The 23,832-nt window shown below is 41.9% G+C and overlaps 1 protein-coding gene across 1 annotated transcript in view; it reads right to left on the minus strand.

The window, feature by feature from the left end:
• Positions 1 to 890: 890 nt before the first annotated feature.
• TLCD4 (TLC domain containing 4) overlaps positions 891 to 23,832 on the minus strand; it is a 78,087-nt gene continuing 55,145 nt past the window's right edge. Inside the window, exons 6-7 of the mRNA XM_066597388.1 lie at positions 6,867 to 6,940; positions 891 to 3,287 (exon numbers count right to left, since the gene is read on the minus strand). Coding sequence (XP_066453485.1) covers positions 2,972 to 3,287; positions 6,867 to 6,940 — 390 coding nt within the window. The 3' untranslated portion in view covers positions 891 to 2,971. The remainder of the gene's footprint in view (positions 3,288 to 6,866; positions 6,941 to 23,832) is intronic.

Here is a 23,832-nt window from a genome sequence, read left to right on the forward strand (position 1 = left end):
TGTTTTTTGGTGAAATTCTCTGCCAGCTTAGAGTTAAATCCAAGACAGCCGAATTCAAAATGGCCGTCATTTTGGTGACATGGCCTAGCAGATTGTATGCAAAACTGGATCACCATCTGCTAAACCATTTTCATTTTATACGGGCATTTTGAGACCCCCAGTATATAGCAGCCTTTATCCTGTAATACATAGTGAGATGCTTTGTTGGCCTTAATGGTTGATCAGACATCCTTCCTGTCTCCAGACCTCTGAGCACCAGTGATGTCTGATTCTTGCTACCTTTATGAAAAAAGTCAACAATAGTTAATCAAAGAGATTTTCTAATGACAGATCAGTGTAATATCAAATTCTTCTGATCATCAGAACTTGGTATCTTGGAAATGATAGCACTGTATATGGATAGCTCCATAGAAACCAACTATATAAAAAAAAGATATTTACAGTATTTTATACAATTGCCGATTCTGTGGGTTTCTCAAACTTTAAATGAGGAGTGCAGTTCTCACACAGTGGTAAAGATTGCTAAATTGAAGTAAAGAGGAAATGCAGAACAGCTGTTTAACATGACTTTGTTACTTTTAGCTCAGACGCATGGAGGTGGCATTCATGGAGAAATGCTGAGGACAGCACAAGGAACTTAGTCCAGACACATTTAAATGTGTTGCCGGGTGCCAGCTGGCAGAATTATGCTGTAGCAAAGAAAAAATCATGCAAATTGGTGCTTACACCGTGACCCTTGGAGAATTAAAAAAATAAATAGTGTAAATAAAAAAAGACTTGCACATCAATATTTTTGTAGGAATTCACAAGGTATCAAAAAATATAACACCCTTCCCTTCAACCCTTTCCAAATTGTCTTCTAGGGATGCAATCAGTAAGAACCAGCAGGATAAGTATAACTTTTTATCATCAAAACAGTCAAGGTAATACAACTGGAAAACCAACAGCCATAAAGCAATAAATGTCGCCATCTAGGGCATACCACCTTTTTCCCTTTAGCGGAGTGAGCATAACGTGGAGCTCCACCATTAATGAACCTTCAACCTGTATATTTGTGAATTGTATATACTGTAAATACCTAATATACTTCTAGCACCTAAACTGTTCCCTTTAGAAGCAGCAGTGAGGGCGGTTTCACATCTGCACTCGACATCCCGCTTTCCTGCTCCGTTAGGGAGTAGGAAAAGGGAATCCCCACAGATGAACTGCTCCGTCTCAGGATGGAACCAGACAGTGCCAAACTGGCCCTATTGACTATAATGCGGTCTGTCTGGTTTCTGCCCAGTCGTCTGTCTTTTGGACTTTTAGTAGTTTGAGCCGAATCTGCGATAGAACTTCCGACTAGAGGTTCCAACGCAGACGTGAAACCGGCGTGATTCGGTTAACAGGTCAGAGGGGGCACACTGGAAGAAAATGGGCAACATATGCCAGTGTTTGCCTATACTGTGACATGTGTCATAGCCTTCTGTTGTGAATTTCTCCCCAACATATACCTCTAGTGATAGGCTTAAACATGATGTGAATAACATCTAGTGTAGAATTTAGATTTCCCCATCTCTGCGCTTATTTAATCTTGATGACTTCTGCTTATAAAAGGAGCTACTCAGGTAACAGAAGTTAGATAATATTTGTATATCAACTCAAGAAAAGGTTCACCTAATGCTGAACCACAATTGTGAAAATTACAGATGCTTTTTAACACCTTCGATTTCATCCTATTCTTACCTAAGACATTGAAGATGAAGAAGGGGTGGGGATAATAATTGTAAACTATATCATTTTAAGGCAGACCCGCCCATGAGGAGCTTATATGAGACTCACAGCAATAAATTCTTACACCACATGAGTGTATAAGTGTGAGTGGGAGGAGGGGGTGGGCGGATGAAACTTTTCATATTATGTTCCTTTAAAATATTCTTTCCTAACCCCTTTTACATCCAAATAATTTTCATGGTTCTCTACTCCATCTCTTCTCCCTCTTCTGAAGGCTTTATAAGGCTCCAAAAACCTATGTAAAGCCATAACTGCCACAAAACATGACAGTGAACTTCAAAGACATCTGGAGGTTTTTCTACAACTTTCTATTACAGTTTACTAAATCTTGGCAAAATGGAACTTCTACTATTTCAGAATATGCTTGGAATATTAAGTATTATAATTGAATTTCGTTGACTATTTAAGGTCATTTACAAAGCTTATTGTGAGGTTGTAACTCCTTAACAATTAGGGGGAGCTTTAAAGGTACAAAGTCATTAATAGGTCAATAGCTGAGTTGTCTATACATGGTAAGAGTGGAGATTGTATGTGGCTATAAGCTACTGGTTTGATTTATAGGATAGCTGTATAATTAATTAGAGATCCCACATTGAATCCTTCCACATGAGGTGGTAGATTTACTATCAAGGGAGATGGAACACAATCCCTTATGCTTCTTTACGGAATGTCAACTTCCTGGCATGAACCAAAACTCAATCCTACTTTGGATCTAAAGAGATATCTCTAGGAGAGCGGATCTCCCAAATGTTATGTGCAACGGGCCTTACGTTCTGGCCAAAACTTTTCTAAGTTAGCAAAAACAATAATAGGATCGAATCAGCTGTAATTTTCCTACCGACCAAACTCATCTTGACAGCGAATCTCTATATTAGTATATAAGAAGCATATAATAGTCACTGAGTGTCAGGGTTATAGACTGCATTTCGGAACAGACCTTAAGCTTCCCGTTAAGTTATATTCTAGAGTTCTACAATCACAACAAAAGTTTTCTCAGGAAAGAAGTTCTCGCTCTTTGGAACAGTGTTTGTGGAAGTGCAGGGTGTGAATATGAAGGAGGAACATTACAAAGAGGTAATTATGGAAGTTCATTAAAATACATTTTATGTCATGGGAAGAAAAAAAACATGCAAGTCCTGGCAGAGCCTGCAACATCTGAGGGATGGAAGAATGGAAGACACAAGAACGTCTGTTGCTTCTACTCTGCTTTCCCATTTTTCTGAGTTTTGGTCAATACACCATCAGTGTGATATAGGACTTTGTAACATCCTTTTGTGATCTTCATCATCCACATAACGTTCATTATATCCAGGGAGACGCTGGAGATGATCCAGGCACACTGTGCGCCTAAGCCCAGTCTATGAAATGCTTCTGTGCCAAAGGTAGAAAAGACACGTGTATAATAGGTGGGGATGACTGCTATTCTGACTATGAAGAACACAACTGTCATCAAGACTCCATTCACCATGTTAGGGAGGGAGTGCTTTGGGTATCCCAGCACTTCGAAGAACCACCTGCAAAACTCAACAGATGCAATAAGATTAATAACAGACAATGCCAGATGGTAAACTACATACAAACCACTAAATATTGTAAATCATCATAATTCCACTGCCGGGATACAAACACAATAGATCAATTGTCCAAAATGATATGAGCAGAAGAGACATAATCTAACCTGGTGCTTCTGGTCTTGTGTGGTCCAAGCACCTTAACGTGACCCTCCTGTTCTGGACAAACAAAGATGGCCAAACTGCTGGTCTGACAGCCTGATGCACACTATGCATTAGGGTACATTCACACAGGGTGGAAACACTGCTGAAACTTTGCTGCAAATTTTGCAAAATTGGACCAGTACTCCCCGTCACCTCATAATACATGGTGCTGTCGGTGACATGTCAATTGTGTCGCCGACTCCGTTGACTGCGGAACTCATCCCCTCTCAACGAGGGGGTGAATTCCGCACAGGAATTAACAATGAAATCCGCTTCAAAACCAACACCAAATGGTGCGGGTTTGGAGGCAGGCATTCCGCGGCTCACTGGTCTAAGACGCTACGTGTTGCTCTGACTGGTCAATGCTACTCTTATGGGCAGCACTGGCCAATCAAAGCAGCGTATAGTGTCTTACAATGAATGATGCATACTAAAACACAGGGTGCATTAGATGGGCAGAGAAGCTGTGCGACCATCCTTGTCTGTCTAGGACCGAAGGGTCGCTCTAATGTGAAGAAGGAAACAGATCAAACTGCACTTTTAGCAGGTTAGGCTAGATCTTATAGTATATTACATATCCTCACTGCTCTGTTCTTCCATACAGGGTAGTATATGAAGAACGCAGTTAGCAGATTTGGTAATGGCAGTGGAATCCAGGGGTGATGGCCACAAATAATAGATAGCTTGTTCCTAAAGGCCTTTTTACACTTGCTGATTCTTTGCCCGTGTAATGAGCACCTATAGACAATATGGCATAACAATTGGCGCTCATCTGCAAATTAGTAGAGATAGAGAATTAGTAGTATGGCGATAAACGACCTATTATATAATTTGTCCCCATACAGGTAACATTTGTCCGCAGCATGTTTTCTGTTTAGAACGGAGCAAACATTTTTATGCCCTCATTAGAGATCCGATCAGCCGACAAACGATCATTTGCTCGTTCATCGGCTGATCGCAGGCATAGTTACACAGACTGATGATCAAGAAAACGAATCTTCATACAAACATTCCCGATCATCAACCCATCTAACGAGTCTCAGTGCCATTTTAGTCTGTCCGATTCTCAACCCTTTTAACAATCATCGATCGACAATATAGCATTTTGCTCATTACTGCCGTTAACACGCAGCAGAGAATTGGTAGTATGGGGTTGAAAGATCTATGGTATGATCATTTGTCCCCATTCAGACAGCGGTAGTTGGTAGCACATCCTCTGCTTACAAGGAGAGATGTCCTACAGAAGAGTGAGCATTTTTATGCCTGCATTAAAGATCTGATCAGCCAATGAACAAGCGTTAGTTTGTCAGCTGATGAAGGATATATTCACAGGGGCTAATGATCGAGTAAATGAACATTCATACTCAAACATTAGCCCATGTAGGGGGCAGGGTTGCCAACCGTTTGAAAATTCCCAGTCTATAAACTTAAGGTTTCTTTTCCATTGTCTGTAAAGAAAAAAAAATGATGTGTCCATGATTTTTTGTGAAGCCTTTGACCTTGGGCAGGTTGTGGCGATTGTAGGTATCTTCACTTTATAGCCCACAGTAGATGGTGCTAATACTTTCATATTTAGTGTCACTTAGACTCTCTAGGATTTTGTGATTTTCAAATTCAAGTCCATGAAAAAGTTGTGTGTCCATAATTTTTTGATACATTGTACAGAAAAAATGAAGGGAAAAAAATCAGGTTGGCAACCCTGGTAAGGGCGTCTTTAAGTTTTGATGATTTTCTAAAAGTGAAGTTGCACCTTTGATTGAGGACACATGCTTAAGGTTGCATTACACATTCATGCAATGGCGTACATTTGGAACCAAGGGCTGGATCAGATACTATGCAGTGAGATCAGGAAAGCTTTTCTCAAAGCTTCTGATCCAATAGGATCCCATCCTTGGTTTTCAGTATGCAACTCATGCACGAAGCTATAATATGTGTGTATATGACCCTCACATGCAAGATTACATGAAATGCAAGTCAAATGATTGCCATTCATAGATATCATCAATCATATGTGCTAAGATTTCGCAAACCTAAACATGTATGGATTGTTCCACATGGGACAGTCTCATGTATATCAGGCACAAAATTAGGTATTTAACCCTCTACACTAAAATATTGTATAATACACTGAATAATCACTGCATTAGGAGCAGCCGGCGCATGACATCTTGTGATCAGTAACACAGTATCATATGATGGCCGCATCACAATCTACTCTCAAATATTGTGCTGACCTCCCCTCTGCACAGCAAAAGGCAGCATTTGGCAGTAATGGGTAAACATGGCGATTTGAGTGACTTTGACCGAAGCCTGATTGTTGATGTCCAGAGGTGTGGTGCAGTCATACTGCTGGCTGTTCCAAAAATATGGTATCAAGAGTGTCCCAAGACTGGCTGAACCATGATCAAACATCCGACAGAAGATCACACAGCTATGTGTGGTTAATCCTAAAGGCAAGTGTTGGGTGGCACTTCTGGTATCCCAGTAACAACATGCCACAATAGACCAACTGACCCAGCAGTACAACAGTGCGAAAGTTAGACAAATCTCCACAATGACAATGCAGTGACAATTCAATAGCTGAATACCAACAAGGCTGATGACCCACGTCATCGCTAACAACACGTTGCATGGGCCTAGGAAAAACATCAGCAGACCTTTGATACATGGCAGAAGCTTGTCTAAAGTGACCTGTTTGCTGCTCAACCATAAGGATGTTTGGGTCTGCATCTGACGTAAACAGCATGAAGCTGTATCCCATGGTTGCACCATTGGGGTTCAATGGGATGGTGGTGATGGTGTCATGGTTTGAGGAGCATTTTCCTGCCATGACCAAGAACCATTAGTCATCATACCACAATCCTTGAATGGTGAACGCTACTGGGACCTGTTACCTGACCATCTGCACCCATATTTTTAGGAAGTCTTACTCAACCACGATGCCATCTTTCAACAGGACAACACTCCGTGTCATTGAGCTTGGGTCACTAGGGAGCGGTTGGAAGCTCCTAAACTCACCAGACAGTAACCCTATTGAACATGTTTAGGATATGCTCAAAAGGGCTAGGACCCCACTTATCTGCAAAATATGCACCAACTGACGAAGCTGCTGCAGAGGGCATGCTAAGTATGGAGGATGTTCACCACCTTGTGAAATCTGTTCCTCACTGTCTGAAAGCTGTGACCACCCAAGAATGTGGACCAACCCATTATTGAGTAGATGTTCCTATCGCAGTGATCATTCAGTGTGTATATCTAACCCTCTACACTACACTGTTGGTATGTCTATCAACCCCTGACAAGACAACATGGAACAGAATCTGTATGCACAAAGTACTGTATACAAGAAACGCAGCACAAAAAGTTTTATTGACCTACCGTTGATTGACAAAAGGTGTAGAGAATTCAGCTAAGAGGCGGAAATTACCAAAATACGGCAACATTCCTTCACCCTGGAAAGTGAAGCAAAGATGTAAAAATATCTGTTGCAAACATTTGCTATATACAGAGCTCCCTCTTCATGGCAGCTACATAAAATACAGACTAAAGACTACATTAATAGTGTCAATGTAAGCGAGGTATATGGACTTTTACAGAATTCTGCATATGTGAAGGTAGCATCGAAAGGGGAAGCGCTGTATATACAGTACAAGACCAGTAATGGTGGGCAGAATACTGCATCACATTTAAGACTAATTGGCAAAACTTGATACAAATTTACATACTGTACTACATAACTAATTAAAAATAATGAAATTAGAAATCATCGAATTATGTAAAACAGGTAATATAACATGGCAACTCACAACTATGTATCTCTAGTGCAGCCTTTTCTTTTCTATAGAGACTGTATATTCTGCTATGACTACTGAAGCTGAGCGTTCACATGCATGACGAATGACACAAGTGCAGCCAGCTTCTTCTGGGTTTAGTGGGGCAAGGACTAGGGCTCGAGTGCTGGATGGTAAGCCACAGAAAGAGCTACAGCTGTATTTTTTTAATTGTGGAAAACCCCTTTAATTCTTCCAAAACAGGCTAAAAAAGTAAAAAGTGATGTGTTGTTTACTTCACTAGTTTTTACACATTTTCTCTCATATTTAGGAAGATCGGTATTTCCTACTCCTGTCTTAATATAAACTGGGCTGTAATGAGATGTAACAACTAGTGCATATTTTAGCAGTCCGTGTTCTACCGTGTTCCCCGAAAATAAGACAGTGTCTTATATTCATTTTTGTTCAAAAAGGTTTAACTTTTTTACATGTATAGCTGCCTGGACACTATTTAAATTGACTTTTAAAATTAACTGTTAGCAGGGCTCAATTTTGGAGCAGAGCTTATATTTCAAGCATCCTCAAAAAGCCTGAAAAATCATTTTGCCTCCTCAAAAATTCCGGAAAATCATGCTATGTCTTATTTTCAGGGTATGTCTTATTTTTAAGGAAACAGGGTAGAAATTAAATCTACGCCTCTTAGAAGCTGTCATAGATTGACTGATGTAAACTATATCAAATTCATCAGGCCATTCTGAAATTCTCACCAAAGTATTTAAAGGTTAATTATTTTAATACCAGCAAGTCATAGAAAAATGGCATAAATGCCAAGCTAGGCTGTGTTCAAATTTTGCTTGCCATGTACTTGTGGCATGGGAGATGGGTAAGCTTCCGGTGCATACAACAATCGTATCCATAGTTCCCCATTCACCCAAGGGTCGCTAACGGCCTTACCATTTTAATAAGAAAAACACCTGTAATACATTAAATGAATAATAATAATAATCCTGATTTGTATAGCGCCAACTTATTCCATAGTGCTTTCAAAGCACGGGGGAAACATAAACTGTATGACAATTACATATGGTATTTAAATACTTGGAAACAAGCAGGGTGGGGGTGATACAGGAGGTACCGGGGCAGGAGATGTACACGGTGGGCAAATCATTAAAAGGGGTGTCCCAAGAATTAAACTGATTGTTCTCAGTAAGAGAAACCAGGTGATCTTGTAGATATGATACCTTTTAATGGCTAACAAAAATACATGATGTAATAATAGCGAGCTTTCAGACTTACTTAGGGTTCTTCTTCAGGCTTCCTATCCTCTTATCCTGTTGAATCTTGGGGTGTTTTTTTTGTTAGCCATTAAGAGGTATCATATCTACAAGATTACTTGGTTTCTCTTACTGAGAACAATCACACTTTGCTCTACTGGCTAATACCGTACCAAACATTTTAAGAATAAAACGTATCCCCTATTCACAGAATAGAGGATAAGAGTCTGATAGCTGAGGGTTTGACCACTTGGACCCCCACCGATTATGAAAACAGGGAACCTTGTTCACCTGTACAAATGGTCAAGTATGCAAGCTCTATGGGACGGTTGGGCCCCCTCCATACAGACACTTTCTATCCTCTTATCCTGTGGATAACCCCATGAAAACTAATAAAGCAACATGAAGGGTTATTAGAAATGATCCTTCTAATGTGAAACCCTTAGAACCGCCATATAATGACACTCAAATACAGAAATTTGATATCAATGGAAACAGAAACTCAAAAATTTTCATTTAGCAAAACTATCTAAAAGTAAGGCTGTCCTTGTTCTCGATAGCAACCAATCACAGCGCAACTTTTATTTCGCAAGCAGCTGACATAAAATGAAAGCTGCACTGTGATTGGTTACTATGGACAACAAGGACAGTCTTACTCTAGACAATTTTGATAAATGACGCCCAAGGGTTTTATTCTGCAGTAGTCATTGCTAGGAGAATAGGAGACTAATTCATTGGAATTTCGTACCTGGATGCTACAGATATGGCTTCTGCTGCAGCGGGAACAGGAAATCCCAGGTTTCATCTTCCAATAGGACGGGGCGCCCCCCATTTTTATAATGAAGTCAGAAGTGAGCTCAATAGCCGACTACCAAACATATGTATTGGGTGTGGAGGTGGTGATGACAGTAAGCTGCTTCCTTGGCAGCCATGTTCCCCGGGCCTTGCGTCTTATGATACACTACAATGTGCATGGCAAGAATTTGACTACAGGCTCGATGTGTGCAAGTGACAAAGGGGACTCGCATTGATCACCTGTGATGTGGAAAACATTTTTGATATTGTCTAACAAGACTTTGAGTTTCTGTTTCCATTGATATCAAATTTTGTATCTGGGTGTCATTGAACATTAGTCATGAGTTTATCAAATCGAGATCATTTGTAATATAACCCTATATATGAATATTAAAAAAACGTGTTGCACGTACAACCAAACTTCATTTGTTCCGCTGCAGTTTCGAACATATGTTGCCATAAGTAATATGGCTTCTTTCTCATAATATGAGGTGTAGTAGTGCAGTACACAGGAGGGCCTGTAGAGGGCCAGAGACAGGACTTCTATTGCGAGGGTTAAAACAGGGGTGGAGCAAGAACGAGATGAAAAGCCAGTTCCTACCAAGGAGAAGCAGAGAGTGTCTGGCTGAGGGCCAGTTAGACAGCTCGGTGGAGCTGCAGGGCTGTTAGCCTGAGTGTGTGGCTGAACAGGCCAGAGGTGGACAGGGAGACGCCCCTCACCTCAACACCTAGTGGAGGTGTGTGTCTGGGAGGACCAGACGTAGCTAAGACGGCTGCTGGACCCTGGCAGCGTGCGTGACCGGCTTGAAGATAGAAGCCCTGCTGTACGCGGCACCGGTGAAGTGCGACCAGATCAGGCCGGGACGGCCTGATAACTGGACTATTATCTATTTGCCTGAAAGCTAAGGTTGGACTTTGTTTTGCTGTTATAAGAATAAACGCAGGTCAAGCCTGTTTTTGGACTGTATCCATTGGTTTCCGCCTTTGACTGCTGCCGACCCGCACGCTACCGAGCCATTTCCCCACAGAGGCCTATGCTGTCCACCAGTGCAGTCCACAGGTATACCCCACAAATGACTCGATTACACGCATACACAATGACACAATCAATGATCATGTAAAGAGAAAATTTAAAAAAAAATTGTAAACTGATATTGAAAAATTAAAGAGACAAAATATAACGTAAATGTATAAAATGAGCAAAAGTGACGGATACAGAAAGACAGAACAATCCCCGTTCACTAAAATACACTACTAACCCAAACTTTCATGGCCACATATTAGTAAAGCCAAAGTTCATCAATAATTCAATCACGTGGGGTGGAGGTGCTTCTATTCCACTGCGATTGCCATTTTCACATACGTGACAAATGGATCTGCCAGCATCGGTTGACATATAGATATTTTTTTCAGGAACTGACATTTTTGTCATTTTCTCATCTACAGCTGATAACAAAATGACAGTTTGCCATCAGTCGCTTTCCCTTCATATTCCCTTAAATGGCCATTTTTACACTTTGGGCGGTAATACATTCTAATGGGCAAATAATTCTAGTTTATAGATTGTGTATGCTAATTACAAAAACTCTTTGTCTGTATTAGCCAATGGTCAGAGTTGCTGACTTATGACAGTTGAGGTGAGTGGTTGAAAAACGTAAAAAAAACCCAACTGATTGCAACAGATTCCCTGCCTCTCTGGTACAGATGGTGCCAGGTTCCCCGCTACACTTTACTGCCTGCTGCAACGATGACGTCAATGACAACAGGAAAATGTTATCGCTGCAGCCAATCACCGATTCACTACAGCCGGGGTATTTGCCGCAACAGTCAGAAGTCCCTGTGTTGGGAAAGTCATCACTGCTGCAGGAATTCGAGGACAGCGGTGGACCGGGCACCATCAGTACAGGAGTAATGAGATATTAAGCCAGAGGAGTTTCTCCACCACCCTAAACAAGCATCGAAAACATTTTTGGGGGCTGGATAACCTCTTTAGGAAACTACTACACCCACAACGACCTAACAATTGGCAGGGCATGCCAAGAGTTGTATTTTCATGGCAGGTTGTCACACTTATATGGTAAGACTATGGCCCTCCCAGGCGTGTAGCTAAAGGCTCCTGGGTCCGGATGCAACCACATTCCCTGCATCCCCTATAGTTACATCAGTGCCCTCCTCCTATTCTGTACATAAAAGCACCAATATTCTTACCCAAGTAGAACATCACTGACCAGTGACATGTTGGTGATCTCTACGCTAACAAGACGTACTTACAGGTCCATGAGCGAAGAGGTGCCTAAAAAGCAAGAGGTGACCACAATGCAACATATATGAACAGTCTTTATACCAGTACTCCTCCATACTGGTAAATCCATATCATGCTCAAGCGCAGAGACAGCTTGGCTTATACTATTAGTACTACACACAGACAAGTCAGTAGCTGGTTTATTATATGTTTGTGGAAGCTGAATATTGAAGAGTGAATAACAACAAAGTGTTGTCGTGTTAAGGATTGAGTATAGAGAGTGAGGACATTAGCTGGGGTTAGAACTTTTGGAGACACATAACCAGTCATTCAGGCCCTCAACTAAGAGGGATTAATCACTTATATACATAAAGTGTAAAAGTCCACCTTGGGACTCCTTTTAAATTGGTTGCCGATCTCGTAGGACCCCTTTTTTCTAGGCATCCCCCCAATTGAGAGCTGATTGCCACAGGTCCAGCCTCTAATTCCTCCCCATGATTTCCATAGATGGAGAGGGATTGTCCTGGGTGGACAACTATTTTAAGAAGCATTTCTACACTTTAAAACCCTAAAGAGATTCTACTGAGCTTTTTTGTTAAATCTGCTTTGCAGAAAGTCAATGTGACGGCCAATGCCGCTCCCACAAGCTTTCTAAGAGTTTCCCAGATCAGCAATTCCAACAAGGTGTCTGACAAGGTTACACAATGATACTGGACAGGATGATGAATCACTATATAACGAGGTAGATTTGCCAATTAGACATCTGGAAAAACTGGATGATAATCAGCCTTTGTTCGCGTTTCAATATAATTAAAGGGATTTACTGGGACACAGATCGGTGGTGGTGGGGTTCTCAATCAGGATACTCCTGCCAATCAGCTACTTGGAGGAACCGCTGTGGCCGCTTTCTCCTCTGTGATGTCACATCCATCGGTCTTCCTACAGCATTTAAGTAAATGGGATTGAGCTGCAATAGCAGGTACAGCCACTTCAAAATGCACAGCGCTAGGCCTGGTATATAATGAAAAGGCCACAACTCTTGCCCAGGTACCACAGCCTCTTCAAACAGCTGATAATAAGGAATGTCAAGACCCAGATCCCCGCTGATCGGATATTGATTATCTATTTCAAAGGAGTTCTGCCAAGTTATAAAGTTATACAATATCCACAACAGTTATATGATCAGTGGGGGTCTGATTGCTGGGACCCATATTAATCTCAAGAATGGGCGTCCAAAAGGTCCCCGCTCAGCAATCTCTGGCGCTGTAATTGAAATGAATGGAGCTGCAGCGCACATGTGCAACCACCACTTCATTCATATGGGGACTTTTGGGACCGCCAATCTTGAGATCAATGGGAGTCCTAGCGGTCAAACCCCTACCATAAAGTTATACCCTATCTTGTGGATGGTGGATATCGTTATAACTTGCTACAACCCCTTTAAGTATAGGTTATCAATATCTAAGTTATGGAAAACTCCTTTAAGATACTGCTGATCAGAATTTTAACAACTTGATAGAAAAAAAGAGAGTTATACGGCACCTATAGCAGTCTATGTTGTGTACTGTACTTTCATAGGCTTCTAGTTTCATATAATAAAAAATGTTTGGTACTGTGTTAGCCAGGAGAGAAAAATGTAATAGTTTAATCGTTTCCAAAAATACATGATATTAATGCGAGCTTTTGAAGCCGGAAGAAGAACCCTGCATTGGTTTGAAAGCTCGCGTTAACATAATGTATTTTTGTTAGCATTAATAGGTATCATATCTACAAGATTACGTGGTTTCTCTTGCTGGGAACAATCACATTTAGTTTCATAGACAGGCATATTAAAGGGGTTATCCAGGCAGTGCCCAACAGGATGCACCGGTGTAGGAGCAGAAGCACTGCTCTGACCCTGTGTAGTGGCTGGCACTTGTAACTGCAAGGGCAGCTCTCATTGAAATCAATAGGAGCTGTGCTTGTAATTGCAGGCTGGGGTCTCATTGACTTCAATAAGAGCAGCATTTGCAATTATGAGCACTGGACACTACGAAGGCGTCGAAGCAGCGCTTCCGCTTCAACCCTGGTGTGGCCGGGCGGGTGCTGCCAGGATAACTCCTTTTAAGTTTCATTTGATGGATTCCTAGTGAACAGAATAGAAATAAAATATGACATGCTTAATAGGATACCATATCATCAAGGTATAGAGGCATTGCTTCTAAGGGAGGATATTTCCTAACAAGTTGCTGTCCGGAGGCACCAGATAGCAGTGTATGGTGTACAGTACTTACAGCCCAGCAGTGTGGACCCAGCAGGGACTCTGAGTACAGGCACAGGGTGAACACTCTGCTATTTAACTTTTCAGATAACAGCTGTAATGTGTGTAAGTAAAGATAATGCCTCACCTCTAAAGGCCCATTCACACACAAAAATAATCTTTGAAAAGATATGATCAGTGATCATTTTGCATAAAGTACTAATAGGCACTAATTGCTATTAGTACTTTATCCGCTTAATTTGCAAGCAAATGAGCTTCTGGGAGCTGTTTCAGAACTCAGCAGGAGGTCTGAGCTCTGTAATTAGCTCAATTGTTCAGCCATGGGCTGCTAAGAGAAAACAATGTAGTCTCTAGCTCCCCATGGAGAATTCAGCACCATGGACAGCAGACACAGCATGCGGTCTGTCTTATCTTCACTCTGGCTGAAGGATGCTTTTAATGCACAGCTGAAAATAATTGTTCAGCCAAAGAGTGAAAGATGGAAGCATGTACACACTAAGATTATCGCTCAAAAGATGGCTTTTCATTGTGTCTAAATGGGCCTTAAGTTCATAAGTCAATTGGCCGCTACATTGTGAGTATCAGCTAGTAGTGCACAGATCACCTAAAAAGGACACCCACAAAAGTGGACGTACAACACCCACAACTGTGCACGCACAACACCCACAACTGTGCACATGCAACACCTACAACAGTTCATGTACAACACCCACAATAGTTCACGTACAACAACCACAACCGTGCACATACAACACCCAGAAGCAGTTTTTCACATCATCACATCTCTAGATCATGAAACTAATGAAAGTATGTAAGTAAGGAGGCACTCAGGTCAGGATGCCAAACAAATGACACAGATCAGTTGTAGCGATGGCTGATATTAGCTAAAATGTCTGGATAAAAATATGAAATTAATAGAGAGGACGCATTATAAATATGACTGATCTACATGCAACAATTTCCATGTCTGTTTGGATTCTACAATGTGAATGTATACAATGCGCACTATGTGCACCGTATACTTTAAGGGGCACTAACTTTTCAGACAACTTCTGCTCATCTACTAGCTTGTATTAGTCTCATTGTTTCTGTCTGAATTAAAAATGTTGCTGCTTTACCATTGTAAATCACACTTAAAGTGGCTGCCACTAGGGGTCTCCCTTCCAACTTCTTTGCAATTTAGTCTCTGTCATTTGGTATAGAGCTTTCATAGTAACAAGGACACATGAACGTTTCCATAGCAACAAGGGGAGAGTCTATCTTCACAGGTGTCTCTTCTGCATTTACAGGCTGCAGACCGACAGATCGGCAGACACTGTGATAACAATCTCCATGGTTTCTGCCTCTCCTGCTGTTACAGCATGTGGGTTTGTGTCTTTGTGTGTACACATTAGACACAATTAAAATGGGTTTACTAACCATTTGGCTAAAATGTCTGAGTCATTTTGGGAAGGCAGAGGGATGGGCATTCAGATACTACCTCCCTGTTGATCAGACCAGAGATATGTAATGCAGCATGAGAAGTCAGGGAAAGGAAGTACAGAACAGTAAACTACTGGCAGAATGCTAGGCTTGCTACACACTAACTCCTTGAGAGTGGACTGAAAACAGCAGTGCAACAGAAAAATGGGGAATGCCACCTAGAAATCAGGAAGAGGGTGCAAACAGCATCAAATGAGCAGGTTAGGAGAACCTGGTATATTTTAGAAAACTCATTGAAAACTCAAGTACACTTTAAGGTACACAATGCGTACACAGACTTTGCTGTATGCATGAAAGCAAAACACACAAATCATACAGTCTCTGAGTATCTATTTCAGGTCCTGCATTAGAACTGCATTTACATTATACAAACAGTAAGCTTTTTTTTTAGCAACAGCACCGCTTCACTAAATGGGACTGAGCTGCTATATCAGAAAAAACTCATAGGTAGGAAAGAAATCATAGACTAGTAGAGTTGGAAGGGACCTCCAGGGTCATGATTTAGTGAATCCTGCTCAATGCAGGATTCACTAAATCATCCCAGACAGATATTTGTCTAGCCTCTGCTTGAAGACTTTCATTAAAGGAGAACTCACCATCCCCCGTGGTAACCTGTTCCACTCATTGATCACCCTCACTGTCAGAAAGTTTTTTCTAATATCTAATCTGTGTCTCGTCCCTTTCAGCTTCATCCCATTGCTTCTAGTCTTTCCTTGTGCAAATGAGAATAGGGCTGATCCCTCTGCAGTGTGACAACCTTTCAGATATTTGTAGACCGCTATTAAGTCTCCTCTCAGCCTTCTTTTTTGCAAGCTAAACATTCCCACATCCTTTAACCATTCTTCATAGGACATGATTTGCTGACTGCTTACCAAACTGGTAACTCTTCTCTGAACTTGCTCTAGTTTGTTTATGTCTTTTTAAAATTGGGGTGCCCAGAACTGGACACAGTATTCCAGATGGGGTCTGACAAGGGAAGTGTAGAGGAGGATAATTACTTCACATGATCTAGACTCTATGCTTCTCTTAATACATCCCAGAATTGTGTTTGCCTTTTTGGCTGCTGCATCACACTGTTGACTCATGTTCAGTCTATGATCTATTAGTATACCCAAATCTTTTTTACATGTGCTGCTGATTAGCCCAATTCCTCCCATTCTGTAAGTACTTTTTTTCATTTTTCTTCCCCAGATGTAGGACTTTGCATTTCTCCTCGTTAAATACCATTCCGTTGGTCACCGCCCACAGTTCAAGCTTTTCTAGATCTTTTTGAATACTCTCTCTCTCTTCCCTAGTGTTAGCTATCTCTCCTAGCTTTGTGTCGTCAGCAAATTTGATCAGTTTCCCATCAATTCCTTCCTCCAGATCATTTATAAAAATGTTGAACAACACTGGGCCTAGGACAGAGCCTTGTGGTACCCCACTTGATACATTCTTCCACTTGGATGTGCAGCCATTTATGACCATTCTGAGTACGATCACTCAGCCAGTTGTGAATCCACCTGACAGTTGCCTTGTCAATCCCATATTTGGTCATATTTTCAATAGGGATGGTACTTAAGGAACGGTTTCTCAAATTTCAGGCCACTTTTGCTATTCCTGGAAATCCTTTAATGGTATGGCCACACTAGGTGAATCTGCTGTGGATTTTCCGGAGCAGAAAAGTGAGCAACTTATTGCTGGAAATTTACAAACAGTGCTGAGGGTGATGTGACAGATTTAATGGAGGAAATGCTACAAATTTACGGCAGATTTCACTTGACAAAAGGTGAAATCTGCTGTGAAAATCTGCAGCATAAATTGACATGCTGCGCAATTAATATCAATGCCTTATGTCAATTTTTGGGAGGATTCCATGCAGCTTTTTTCCGCAGACTGCGGATAAGATTTGTTTAAATCTCATCCATTTAACAGATCTTACATAGAGAAATCCACAGCTGATTTACCTCATTTTTTTTTTAAGTGCAATAAAGAAGTATTTAACTTTAAAGATCGACTATAAATTTGTGCACCAGAGCTCATTATGGTTTTCGTTGAAACTGAAATATTGCCTTTTGATTCTGTAGATATTAGGAACTGTCCCTTCAGACTACACGGGAATAACTTGTGCTTGTCAGAACAACAGACACCAGAACAGAACCCACCGTACCCCATTATAACTCAATGGAATCCTGCACTGTGGTTTCCATTATAGAAAGAAGTCATGGTGCAAGTGTGAACATATAACTTTATGTAGTGATTATTATTGTACAGACAGGACAAAACTCAACTTTGTAAGTTTACACCAGTATGGAACCACCACCAGTCTGAATAGTGCTTTGTTGACAACAAGGGTCCATGGCTTCATGGGGTCTGCACCACACATGAATCCAACCATCAGCCTAAAACAATTGCTACCGTGACTCATTGGATAACACAGGATATGGACAGTCCTCTAGGGTCCAGCAACGTCATAAGCCCTGGTCAGGCATTGTGTCCAGTCTTGTGTTGTTAACAGAGACACTGGTGGATCTTCTGCTCCAATATCCCGTGGAAGCTAAAAAATGCTGCACTGACTTGGGGAATATGCATGTGGGCATCCTTCATTCAATGTGGATGTGATTTCTGCCAAAGTTGCTTGTCTGTTTGCACAGACAATTTTAGCCACACACCACTGGTCACGATCATCAAGCACTTGTGGGTGACCGCTGCTCTGTCCACTATGGGTGGTAATGCCTTCAATATGGTATTCCCAGTACACGACACTGTAGATCAAGGAATATCAGATGCCCACACAACTTTGGAATTGGAACATCCCATCTATCTGGCATCCACTATTATGCATCGTGTGAACTCCATTATGTAAAATGAAAACATCTGGTACGGTGTTAGCCAGTAGAGGAAAGTGTGATTGTTCCCAGTAAGATAAACCAAGTAATCTTGTAGATATGATACCTATTAATGGCATAGCGAGCTTTCGAACCTACTCAAGGGTCTTCCTCGGGTATAATAGAACAGATCTTAAGACGTATTTATATAAAAACATATACATATGATCACATGGGATGACACAAACATGGCATGATTAATTTGCACTTGAAACGAATTCCAGAACAGGCTAAGGGGCACAGATATGATGTGATCCATTAAAAGGTATCATATCTACAAGATTACTGGGTTTCTCTTACTGACAACAATCACACTTTGAACTTCAATAACTCACATAGCCTTGCCATAAGCATGCTGTCTGGTGTTCAACCTAACACAAGATAGGGCTTCACAAATTATCCTAGTATGGGTGGTCCCAAGCGTCACCTGAGGAAACACCATTTCATAATCTGCTTACATAGTGCTAGTCCTTGACTCTTGGCATGTGTGTGCACAGAAGCCATATCTGTAGCATCCAGGTACGAAATCCCCGGAATTGTTTCATGGAAAAAGAAGGGGCTGTATACTTTTCGACAGGTTATAGCACAAGACACATTCACCTTGGGGGAGTCACGCATATGTCCCATGTAGACAGGTGGGTTTTCTCTCCCCCAGATTCTGACATTACATTTGTTAGCTGTGCCCGAAAGGTGGAAGGCGACTGCATCACTAAACACTAAAATTCCATGAAACCATCACTTTCCATTAGTTTGCATACTCTCACAGAAAGAACTTTGACGTGCTTTGTCGTCTGGTTTCAGGGCTGGTAACAACTACACTTGGTAGGGTTAACATCACAAACATTTGCACAGAATCTCCCACACAGTCGGCGGTGGGATGTCCAATTTTCTGCTCGCTCCACCATGTGACGGTCACTGCACTGGTTGCTCATCAAATATAGAATACAATTTAAACTCATCACTCACATCCATAAGACTCTCCACAGAGTTGTACCATCCTAAATGTCCTCCCTAATCTCTGTCTACTGCCCTACCCATGTTCTCCGCTCTGCTAATGACGTTACACTGAATTCCTCTTCAACCCAAACCTCCCACTCCCGCCTCCAAGATTTTTCCTGAGCCACACTAGTCCTCTGGAATGCGCTACCCCAGACAATCAGGTAAATTCTGAATACCCACAGCTTTAAGCGTGCTCTATACACACATCTTTTTAGGCAGGCCTGCAAAATTCCCCAATCTGAACTCTTCTCCATCTATCCTGATTCTACACTTCCCCTTAGAAACCTGACCCTCTTCTTCTTACTGCATCCCCCATAACCCAAATTGTACCTCTTATCTATTTATACACAAACATGGCTCGTGATCCACTCCCACCGCTTTATGTTTGTGCAAGGACCATGTAAAACCTATTAGCAACTATGTTTTTATTTGCACTGAATATATTTGGAAACATATTACATACCCTAGAAATAATCCCCTGCCATGTCTCCAACCCACTTCTAGATCTCTGGAAGACGTCTGCCACCATCAGCATTCTTGCTCTTTTCAATGGTCCTCGTAGAGTGCCCTATGGCCACTACAATTTCTTCCTTTTTAAATGACATCCGTGCAGGGGCTCCTTTATATTTTAGAACACTTCACAGTCACAGGGACTCATATCTAGAGAGTAAAGGGATGCTCCAACACCTTCCTACCCCATCTTGAAACAGTTGATTCACAGTTGTGTCCACATGACAGCAAACATTGTTATGTAAGATGATCATCGAATTCTGAAGGAGAGCTGGTCTCTTGTGATGTAATACCGGACGATGATGGTGATGCAAGAAAGAATGGTAGGACTGGGCGCTCCCAGTAACTTGAGGAGGGACAGCCTGTATCACACCCTCATAGTCATAAGCAACAATAGGTAAGGTAAAGTGCAAGCACCACATCATGACTGACTCCTAAGGTGATGTCTTCTTGGCAGACTGTTGTTGCAGGGTGGTTTGCCATTGCCTTCCCCAGTCATCTTTACCCCCAGCAGGCTGGGTACTCAGAAAAATAGAAGACTGAGTCTACCTTGAGCCAGCTACCTGACCCAAGTCGGGATTGAACCCGCAACCGTCAGGTTGTGAGCAAGAGCTTAGGACTGCATTTCTGCTGTCTTAACACTGCGCCACACGAGGTTCTGTGCTTGCTTGAATTTCTTGGGCCAGGGGGGAATGTTGGTGCCCCCACTCAGCAGATTGCCATTTCAACTTAGTCTCTAAACTCTGTGCCCGCGTCTCATGAATTGAGATTGCCCTTTTCTTTCATATCGAGCCAGATAGAACGCAGACACTTGCATTCGGTGCCAAGCTTGAACCTCAGAAAGGTTGTGTGGAACTCATCTGCAAGCAACTTTTTGCATTTTCAGGTGTACTGGCAGAATTGCATGCATAGGTTTGGATGAAAGGTTTATTTCCACAGCCAAGTCTTCCAGCAATGGGCGGACATAAGCAATGGGAGCTTTGTCCATGCTCCAACCTCATGTTTGACACTTTCACTTCCTTACTTAAATGCTGAAACCCATCTCACCACACTCTGGTATTACACTGCCTGTTCGTCACTTGCTTATCGAAAGGATTTGATGATACTTTTGTGGGTTCCTACCACAAGCAACCTGAATTTTCACAAATTTGCTCACAGCGCAAGAATGTTATAGGGAGGTATTTAGTGAAATGGCATTATCTGAGGGCTGCTGTTGCCCTCCGGTTGCCGGAAAAAGTATGGGCGAAAACACTCCTGACCCCTATTTTTGTATTATATACCACATTTTCTCTGACGTTGTTTATACTGCAAATGCAGCGGGCTGTTGCCAATAATTATTAAATGACTCTCGAATTTATATATGTATGGTATCCTATGTGTATACTTCCTTAGAGTCTGTAACCTCACACAAGGAGGGCCTTCACCCCTATTGTTCAACATGCGCATTGGTTTATGATTGTATGCTATGACCTATCTTGGGTACGTATCCCCCAATTTGTAAAGCACTGTGGAATATGTTGGCACTATATAAATAACGATTAGTATATAGATATGCCTCTTATTGTAAAGTGTGATACAAGTATGCGAGTCTTCAAATGAAGGGTTTAATATGCAGACGCCATCTAGATACTGCAGGGATGAGTAATGCATAACTACTGAGGTTTGTTATAGGAATGTCATTAATAAATAATGTTTATTGTGAGAGGCTATAGGGATAGGCAATTACAGTAGATAGTGTGTGATAAGCCAAAGATAATGTAGGTGTAACTTTGTATAGATATATGACAGATAAGTGTAGGATGATGATGTAATCTCAAGGTATGCCTAAAGGGGTAACATGAACATTGTAACAGTATCTGCCATGGCCCATGCAGACGAATGTGTGAAGACCCAACCCAGTCATGGTGCTCTGCTGCCAGTCACTGTACTGGGTAGAATTTCTGCATGTGTGAATGAATAGTTGTGCCACACAGGGTAAAGCCTGAGTGGGATATAAAAGGTGGGAAATGGCACACATGAGTGAAGTGGATGAGAAATGCTGCAGAACTAGGATTGTGCTGCCACAGAAGTGAAGTACTCAAGGCCGAGCGAGCAGGCCGAGCAAGGTTGGAAGCAGAATCATGAGTGCTGTGCAAGGAATCCCTGGAGCCTCCGGGAAGGAGTGACAGCACAGGCCAATTAACTGCTGCTTAGAGAAATGTCCATTATTAAGGATGAGTTTTTACAACTAAACTAATTGTTGTGTTGTTTGCTTTCCGAGCCACAAGAGTAATTAAAAGAGATTGTGTATTTTATTTGAAGGCCAGGGAACATTTTAAAAGTTGAGAGTAATTAAGTGGCTAAAGTGTAGCAGAGTATCTAGGCATATTTATAACTGCGTATGGCCTGCAATGTAGCTGAAGACTGTATTTTTGAAGAGCATTACAAGGTGCAGGATGCCAGAACTTGTACTGGAGACTGTAACAGAGTTGCTAGGGAGTTTGAAACTGTGACGCAGTGTTCTAAAGCAGTGTTCCCCAACTCCAGTCCTCAGGGACCGCCAACAGGTCATGTTTTCAGGATGACCTCAGTATTGCACAGGTGATGTAATTATTGTCAGTGCCTCAGACATTGCCACAGGTGTTCTTACCATAGGATATCCTGAAAACATGACCTGTTAGGGGGTCCCTGAGGACTGGAGTTGGGGACCCCTGTTCTAAAGAATGGGCAACGTGGAAGTATTTGTACGGCTGATATCTGCAAAGTGACTGTTAGGGCTCAGTCACACGGGCGTTTTTTGGTCTGATTTGCAGACGCGCTTGCGATCTGCAGATATATAGACCCAATGCATAGCAATGGGATCGGTCACATGGCCGTTTTTGATGCGGATGTGCCGGTAATTATATGACACACCGATTCACAGAACGCATGTAACTGCGTTCTGTGCAAATCGGTGTCCTTGTATATGCGCTCAACGGAGCCGGCGGCAGCAGCGCCAACCCCATTGAGAACATATACTAAAGATTGTTCTCCTCTGCCACAGCTGTGCCACAGCTGTGGCAGAGAAGAACAAAGTTCTCCCATTGAAGTCAATGAATGAAGCTATTGAATGACAGCTGAGAGCTGCCTCTGATTGGTCACAGTGCTCAGCCAATCAGAGGCAGCACTCACTCACCCATTCATAAATTCATGAATGGGTGAGTGCGAGCTGCCTCTGATTGGCTGAGGGCTGTGACCAATCAGAGGCAGCCCATTCAGCAGGCGAGGATTTTACATCCCCGCCTGCTGAATACCACAGAAAGCAGTTCAGGAGAACTGCCGGCTGGACGCGGCTGAACTCCGGTAGCTGCAAAAAGGTGAGTATATATATATATATATATATATATATATATATATATATATATATATATATTTTATTTATTTTTTTTTACACTTTTTTGCATGGTTTTCAGGGAAGGGCTTATATTTTAAGCCCTTCCACGAAAATTAATACAGCGCTTGCCGGCAGCCCATTGCTTTCAATGGAGCCGGCTGTGGCAGAGGATAACAGGCAGCGCTTGTGTGACCGAGCCCTTTCGGCTGATAAACGCTGCTAGCAGCGTTTTTTCAGCCGTGACGCTGGCCTCGGTCACACGATTTTTGGATCACATCCGTTATGCGATCTGCAAATCGCGTGAAAAATCGCCCATGTGACTGAGGCCTAACACTGAAACAGCTGCTGTGAGAACGTATTATTGTTTCAGATTCGTACACTTTCTCTTATCTGTAAGATCTTGTGGGGTCCCCCAAATGTTCTTCTTGCAGGTGCCTTTATGACGGCAGTTATCCCATTACAATGTTCTGTTCACAGAATACTGACTGTACAGTAATTTCACCAGCATTTTGCTGACGCTATAAGCTGGGAAGTTGTAGAGACTTTTCCTGATGTTGCCCTGATCTAATGCTTACCTTTCTTACTTGTAGTCTAAATCTACTCCCATCTCTGCCTCCCTTTGAACTATTCTTTGCTTCTCTCTTCCTCTTAAATCTAACAATACCTATGTCCAACAAGGCTTTTAGGGAAGCCTACTTTCCCTTCATCGTTTCAATGACTTATCTCTTAGGCATTGGAAATAGCCATGGAAATATAATGATATATCTGTGGAAATACATGTTAAAGTGGTTGT

The sequence above is a fragment of the Eleutherodactylus coqui genome, chromosome 3, assembly GCF_035609145.1.
Source record: "Eleutherodactylus coqui strain aEleCoq1 chromosome 3, aEleCoq1.hap1, whole genome shotgun sequence".
NCBI lineage: Eukaryota > Metazoa > Chordata > Amphibia > Anura > Eleutherodactylidae > Eleutherodactylus > Eleutherodactylus coqui.